Here is an 8,645-nt window from a genome sequence, read left to right as displayed (position 1 = left end):
TTTATATATCATGATATCTATTCATTAAGAAGGAAATAATTTCCTGCAGCCCAAGTGTTTTTCCTTCTTTTTTCTTTTTTCTTTTTTTTTTTCATTTTCAAGAATTTAACAGCAAGTGTAGGTTATCTTCTGCTAAATCCTTACTTATATGTATACACACATGTGCACCACACACATACATACGTTCTCTTTCTTTTTCTCTCTCTCTCTCACACACACACACTAACACACATACACATACATACAGCAAAGTAATAAATCCTAAACAGCTGGCGTACATGATATTCCTATTTATAAACATTTAGCTCTCTCTCTCTCTCTCTCTCTCTCCCTCTCTTTCACTTTTTCTTTGAGACTATTTTTTTTCTGCTAGAATCTTCTCTACTTTGATATCTCCTCCTTAAGGAAATACGGACTGAAGTGTTCTGACAGAGCATTTATCTTTTTTAAGAAACGTGATCAAATATCCAACAACAACATTGTACAAACTTACTAAATTTCACTCCAAGTTCATGATTCTTTGCATTTAATGTTTATTTTGAAAACAACAGAACTTTCAACAAGCCTTAAATTATACATTTATCTACTAATATGGAAGATTAAATTTCAAACAGATGGCAAGTTTTAATTTAAGACAGTTTGTTTTCTGCCAACAAAGTTCACTGGTCACATTCTAAGAGGAAGATATATATATGTGTGTATATATATATATATATATATATATATATATATATATGCCTGTGCCGGTGGCATGTAAAAAGCACTTACCAATCATGGCCGTTGCCAGTCTCCTCTGGCCCCTGTGCTGGTGGCACATAAAAAGCACTCACTACATTCACGGAGTGGGCATCCAGCTGTAGAAACACTGCCAGATCAGACTGGAGCCTGGTGCAGCCTCCTGGCTTCCCAGACCCCGGTGGTCAAACCGTCCAACACATGCTAGCGTGGAAAATGGACTTTAAATGATGATGAAGATGATGATGATGATGTATTTCTGCTTTACTAGATCCAGCTGATGTGGGACTAAACAACAGCATCATGTACACAAGGACACACATTTTCCCACAGCAAATACAGTCAAATTAGGTGATCATTTAGAAACTTCAGATTCAATACGGTGTATTGATTGTTGTAGGTTTCACCTTGACACTGTGTTTATCAAGAAGGAACAGTTTAAAACTATGACAAGAATGTATTTCAATTTAAACATGGTGAGTAAATTTGCATATCGGTGTTAATTTGACAATTGACAACTATTAAGAACATGCTAATACAAACAACACAGAAGGAATATTTACAAGGAATTTGCTGTACTGAAATGTATATATATTTAAAACATCGTGTGGGATAGAAATGGGTGGTAAAATATTCCAAGTTCTTGGTCGGAAAGCACAAGTATCAAAGTAATTGGTTTGTTTGAAATTTCTTAATTCACCACTGACTCATGTCATATTACAAAGAATTTGAGTTGGATTCCTTATCTTTCATTCCATAATCTGACAGTATATGTTTTAATATATATATATATAGTAGGCGCAGGAGTGGCTGTGTGGTAAGTAGCTTGCTTACCAACCACATGTTTCCGTGTTCAGTTCCACTGTGTGGCACCTTGGGCAAGTGTCTTCTAATATAGCCTCAGGCCGACCAAAACCTTGTGAGTGGATTTGGTTGACGGAAACTGAAAGATGCCCATCGTATATATGTATATATGTATGTGTGTAAGTTTATGTGTCTGTGTTTGTCCCCCACCCCCCAACATCGTTTGGCAACCGATACTGGTGTGTTTACATCCCCGTAACCTAGCGGTTCGGCAAAAGAGACAGATAGAATAAGTACTAGGCTTACAAAGAATAAGTCCTGGGGTCGATTTGCTCGACTAAAAGGCGGTGCTCCAGCATGGCCACAGTCAAACGACAGAAACAAGTAAAAGAGTAAAGAAGAAATTATAATAACATTTTTGCTACAGTTCACAAAAAAATTTTTTTAAAGACTGCATTTATTTACTGAATGTACATTTATTTTATTTGAGAAAAAAAAGCAGCACCAAGTTTGCAGTGTAGGCTGTGTATATTTTTAAGTATTCATCTTGTAATGTGTTGTATTTCAAACAGTAACCAAATATAGAATCATCAGTTGTAGTTATTATGAAGAATCTTTGTTTGCAAGAGTCTTGATGTTGACTCCTGTTGGAATTTTTTGTATCTCAGAAGAGTCATTATGCAAATAACAAACACATGCACTGGTTCTATTCTGCTTTTGTTTTTATTTTTATTTGGTGAATTGGTTAATCATTTAACCGATTAACTAACTGATTGCTTGGTTAAACATTCATTCAGTCAATCGATCAGCCAGGTTTATCAAAAACCTTTAGTCACCATTTGCAATCTCATCAATGCTCTAGGTCTAACAAAAGAACTTTGGAAGACCTAGCTGATTGACTGGCAGACCTAATGATTGATTGACAGACCAAATGATTAATCAAACAACTGGTTAGTTAATTGGTTAACCAAATGACTAATAGAAAATAAAGAAGTGAAATAGAACCAGTGCATGTGTTTATTACGACCCTCCCAAGATACAAGAAATAGAACCAGTGCATGTATTTATTATCCTCCCAAGATACAACAAATTTTAAACAAATACTTTTACTGAATTTTCTATAACTGAATGAGTAAAGCTAATATGCCATAGCTTAAAGCAACCCTCACAAAGAAATGTTATTGAATGAAAATATAAATGTTATGAAAAAGAAGAACTAGTTGTGTAACAACATGGTGACTGTCATATTGACTCACAAAAGATATTATAGGATGAGATGATTGGGCTTTGCTGTTTGGATGCTGACAACTTGGCATGGCTGACTGGATATAGGAACTGTGTTGGCAATGGGTTTTTTTTTTTTTTGGCAACAGTACTTTTTGGCACTAGAAGCACACACACACACACACACATGTAGAAATATACATATTACTGATAGAATGAATGAGAGATGACATAAACACTTCCCTCTCCTCATACACATAGAAAAATATGCTAACACACACACATAATCAGAAATAGATAGATAGATAGACAGACAGAAACATTAAAATGTATTGAATGACCTCCAATGACTATAAATGTCCCCCTTTTCACACAGGCATGAAGAAAAAAAAACATAATCAGAGAGAGATTGAGAGAGAGAGAGAGAAAATGTGAGAAACATTAAAATATATTAAATGACCCCCAATGACTATAAACATGACCCTTCTTCAAATAGGCATGAAGAAAAGACACATACATAATCAAACAGAGTGAGAGAGAGATGTGTTTGAACCAACTGGAGTCATTTAATACATCTTAATGGTTCTCTCTCCCCAATTATCCTGCTCACAACACCAAAATTTTAAATCATTGCCATTTTTTCTTTGTCAAAGATGCATGGAAACCCTTTGTGAGAAATTTTTTCTTTTCCACATTTCGTCAGCCATCACATACATAAAGTGAAACAGAAAGTAGAATAATAGTCATGATTACATGTTTGTTATGAACTAAAATAAAGACAGAATTTTCCCAGTGCCAAAAGGTCCTGAAGACAAAGCGTCTAATCTATATATATAAAGCTGAAGTTGTCTGTGTATGGCAGGTTTGGTAGCCTTCAACTAACACTATCTCCTCCAAGACCCTGCAGCGCAAGTTGACCAAAATTGAGAGTAGGATAGAAGAAGGCTTGCTCTTCATTCCATAGAAGAAAAAATTCAAATCGGACCATGTTAACACCAAAAATTATTTACATCAAAAAGGTGCTTTTTTGTATGAAAATCACTATTTTTTACGATTTTTTTACCGCTTTGTCATCCTTTTTCAGTGTATTTCAACCAGAAAAATATTTACTTAAAGAGAATAACAAGCTACATAATGCAAAATTTTTACTTTTCAAAAATTCCAATTCTAAAGGGTCGAAACAAACCCAAGCAACGCCGGGCGATACTGCTAGTATCAAGTAAGGCAGCATTGAATCAGTGATGCCAAATAGGCAGGGCTAAAATAGCTGTGCCAAAATGCATACTCATGTTAACTCATATTATTGCATAGAGAACCTAAGGTGAAGTGTAAGGTTTGCAAAACATCTAATTTGGGTGGGTTTGGTACATTTGAAAGATCTGGTTGTAGAAGACACAGAGAAAAGATACAGCACGTTTTATTAAAGGTTGAAGATTACATAATTTATTTTGATTATGCTTAATGCCAGTCATTTACAGGGAAAATGTATTGTCAATTGAAATAATTCTTAGCATATTACTGGTATTATTACTGTATTACTTATTTTATCAATCTGAAAATGGTGAAAGACTAACAAGTGAGGTAGCTTTAAGCGTCTACTATAATGTTCTAAACCACAACCATCTTCACTGTACAAAATGACAGCCAGTTACTAAAGAGAATGGAAAAGAAAAGATCAAACAATAAGTTGAAAATGATTTTAGAAAATATAAGCATAAACCCTGCCCTTACTCAGTCACTAGAAATAGTTCACTTTTAAGCACAAAACACCTGACAGTTCATATTTCTCTAATTATTTTACTTTATGGAATCATTTTGTCTCTTGGCATTTCAATTCAGTAGAAATTAAAATAAGGTGATCTCTTGTGATGCTAATGAGATAAATATTCCATGAAGAATATATGAATGTTAACAATTCTTCATTTTACAATAAAGACTATATTCACTTCTTTTTCCATTTCTTTGCCACCAGTTTTAGCCAAGATACTTCTTTTTTTAAATTCAAAACTTTAGTGGCAAACAGAATTGCAAAATGCATAGTTATGAAAACCTTCATTAAGAAAAATCAAGGTATTTGTTTTGTTTGTTGGTGACAAACAAATTTACATATCTTTTTTCACTCAGCACAAAGACCTTATATTTCAGGGAAAGTGTGATGTGGATATCTGTGATGTTAATGCCTTTCCCAAGGACATTAGCAGTGTATGTGATAAATCTGTGTATACCAAACAGTCACACAAATACATGGCTTTTCCCCTTAAACAGCATAAATGACTCAGATGTCTAAGAATAAAAACCACAGTCAATGTTTGTTTGTTGTTGAGTTGATAACCTATCAACATTGACAGCTGTGTAGATTTTGTTGAATTCATCATCTTGCCACTGAACAAAAGCAGTTCACTTCCATAATTGTTCTTTACGTTTTAGGTACAAAACTATCTTATCTTATGATACTTTCGTAAAGGAACATCAAAATCTGTGGGTCTTCTTGCAAATGATTGATCAAAAGCAATGTCAGATGGCAAATAATCTTGTGAATCTTCAATATCTGATGTACAGACGATCAGTGGCTGCTCACATGCTTCTGGGTTATAAGATATGGCATGCTGGGAAAAGAAGAAAAAAATTCATGTCAAAAATATTTAAGGATGTTAAAATAAAGAGAGAATGATCTACAAATATTTATATTTTATTTAAAAAATTTTTTTTAAATATTGATTTTTGAATGAAAACAATATTGCATTTTTAGAGAAGATTTATTATTAATTTAATCAAATTTAGCATATTGTTAATACATATTTTACTAAGCTCAGAAGACACAAAGGTAAGATCATACCAGGCAGAACTAACTGTAAGATATTTAATTCTGAAAATGCCATAATAAATTGGAATGGTCATTTCAGGCAGGATCCTTTATCAAATATAAGGGCCCTTCCTACAACTAGGGCCTCTTCTATTCCTCTCTGCAAACTAATTTATTCAGTTCTGAGCTGTTTGTATTTACTATTTGTTAATCTTAAACCTCACTAGATTCTTTGATTCTAATACTTTCTTTATTTGACCAACTTCCATGTTATTTGACCAACTTCCCATGTTTTATTTGACCAACTTCCCATGTTCAATCTCCGGTGACATGTTGGTGGCCACTGGCATCTGAACAACCAAAGCAAACCCTGACATCATAACCTCTTGATGCTGGCCAATTCTGTGGTGCTTCATCTTTTTCATGTCACACCAATATCAGTAGTTGTAAGTTTCATACATAATGACATTGAAACATCAAATTAACAAATGTAGAATACAATTATGTATATTATTTATTTATTTATGCACCCTTTTCAAGCCTAGCCAAGCTCCTGGGCCCGGTTTCTATGGCGTATGTGTTCCCCCCAGTTGGACGGGACAGCAGTCCTTCACAGCGTTACTCAAGAAACAAGAAGGAGTGAGAGAAAGTTGGGGCGAAAGAGTACAACAGGGGTTGCCACCACCCCCTGCCAGAGCCTTGTGGAGCTTTAGGTGTTTTCACTCAATAAACACACACAACGCCTGGTCTGGGAATCGAAACCATGATCCTCCAACCGCGAGTCCACTGCCCCAACCACTGGGCCATTGCGCCTCCACTATGTATATTGTAACTATTGAAATATTTCAAATAATATAGGCAAAATGAGTTTAAAATGCTTGGTATGTGTCACAGTGTCTTTTTTTATGTGCTCACTCCCACTGACTTTAGAACCTGGCTATGGTACTGAAGTTACTGTATAGAGGCCCCCTCATTGACTCAATACCAAATATAAGAAGCTTTATAAAAAGTTAAATAATAACTGCAATAAAGGTGAAACAGTAATAACTCACCACTTGTAAACAGGCTGGTGATTCATGGTAGTGAAGTATAGCTGCAGTACACATTGTGATGCCGAAGACCATAAAAGCTAATAATCCTGCAACAGGACTGATGACTGCAAGAGCTAGAACTGGCTGCAAAATTAATTAAAAAAAGAAACTATTCAGGAGAACTGTTGTAGTGTCAACACATTAACTAGAAATTATAGATATGCAATAAGAAAAATAAAAAAAGGAAAAACAATATTCTTTTCTACTCCAGACACAAGGCCCGAAATTTTGGGGGAGGGGCCAGTCAATTAGATCAACCCTAGTATGCAACTGGTACTTAATTTATTGACACTTCTCTCTCCTCTTTTTCTCTCTCTCGCTTTTTCTTTCTCCCTCTTTCTGTCTAATTTTTTGCCTTTTCCTCTTTTTCTCTCTCCTTTTTCTTTCTCCCTCTTGTTCTCTCTTTTCTTTTAACTAATCACGTGAAAGTGATACAATTACGTTCCCTCTACCTCACATCATGGACACTTTTTTCTACCTCTTTTTCTCTCGCCATCTTTTTGTCTTTCCTGCTTTTCTTTCTCCTACTTTTCTCTCTCTTTCTCTCTCTCACTCTCTCTCTCTCTCTCTCTTCGCCTTTCTCTTCAAATAATCACGTGAAAGCATTATGGATAGATTAAGTAACATTCAAATGAGCAAAATCATTATAAGGCATTAGACTGTGGCCATGCTGTGTTTTCATGTTTGTTTCCATCACCACTTGACAACTAGTGTTGGTTTATTTACATCCTTGTAATTTAGTGGTTCAGAAAAAGAAACTGATTGAACAGGGACCAAACTTAAGGAAAAATAAGAACTAAGTCGATTAAGATCCTTGGATTATTACTTGTTCTGATCCATGGTTCACTTCCTGCGCTCATGATGCTTCATCAACCAAGAAGACATGGAAACTTCAGTGAAGGAGTTCTTCACCTTGAAGGACAAGAAACAGTATCTGCATGAAATCAAAGAACTGGCAGACATTTGGCTTCAGAAAGGTGGTGAGCTGATAGAAACGTTAGCATGTCGGACGAAATGCTTAGCCGTATTTTGTCTGTCTTTACGTTCTGAGTTCAAATTCCGCCAAGGTCAACTTTGCCTTTCATCCTTTTGGGGTCGATGAATTAAGTACCAGTTTGTACTGGGATCGATTTAATCAACTGGCCCTCTCCCCAAAAATTTTGGGCCTTGTGCCTAGAGTAGAAAAGCATATCATACAGAATTTTCTAAAATTCAAAGACATTCAGAAATGCTACCCTTTCCTACAGAACTGTGTGGTAAGTAGCTTGCTTACCAACAACATGGTTCTCATCCCACTGTGTGGCACCTTGGGCAAGTGTCTTCTACTATAGCCTTGGGCTGACCAAAGCCTTGTGAGCGGATTTGGTAGACGGAAATGAAACAAGATTGTCGTATATATATATATATATATATATAGATATATATCATCATCATCATCATCATCATCGCTTAATGTCTGCTTTCCATGCTAGCATGGGTTGGACGATTTGACTGAGGACTGGTGAACCAGATGGCTGCACCAGGCTCCAATGTGATCTAGCAGAGTTTCTACAGCTGGACGCCCTTCCTAACAGCAACCACTCTGAGAGTGTAGTGGGTGCTTTTACATTCCACTGGCATGAGGGCCAGTCAGGCAGTACTGGCAATGGCCACGCTCAAATGGTGTTTTTTTTTAAATGCTACCTGCACAGGAGCCAGCCCAGTGGCACTGGCAATGACCTCACTCGAATGTTTTTTCATGTGCCAGTAAGGCGACGCTGGTAATGATCACGCTCGAATGGTGCTTTTTACGTGCCACCAGCACGGAAGCCTTTTAGCTACTCTGGCAACGATCACGCTTGGATGGTGCTCTTAGTGCTCCACTAGCACGGATGCCAGTCATCGATTTCGATTTCGATTTCACTTACCTCGATGGGTCTTCGCAAGCAGAGTTTAGTGTCCAATGAAGGAAAAGTATGCATAAGTGGGCTGGTTACACCGCTGGCATA

At 36.2% G+C, this 8,645-nt stretch overlaps 1 protein-coding gene across 1 annotated transcript in view; it reads right to left on the bottom strand.

The window, feature by feature from the left end:
- Positions 1-4,178: 4,178 nt before the first annotated feature.
- The window catches only part of LOC115209826, an 84,307-nt gene continuing 79,840 nt past the window's right edge, over positions 4,179-8,645 (bottom strand). Inside the window, exons 7-8 of the mRNA XM_029778387.2 lie at positions 6,619-6,741; positions 4,179-5,369 (exon numbers count right to left, since the gene is read on the bottom strand). Of these exons, the coding sequence (XP_029634247.2) occupies positions 5,199-5,369; positions 6,619-6,741 (294 nt within the window). The 3' untranslated portion in view covers positions 4,179-5,198. The remainder of the gene's footprint in view (positions 5,370-6,618; positions 6,742-8,645) is intronic.

This window comes from Octopus sinensis, linkage group LG3 (genome assembly GCF_006345805.1).
Source record: "Octopus sinensis linkage group LG3, ASM634580v1, whole genome shotgun sequence".
NCBI classification, from domain to species: Eukaryota; Metazoa; Mollusca; class Cephalopoda; order Octopoda; family Octopodidae; genus Octopus; species Octopus sinensis.
The sequence above is the reverse complement of the archived record's forward strand: the minus strand, read 5'-3'. Positions and strand labels throughout refer to the sequence as shown.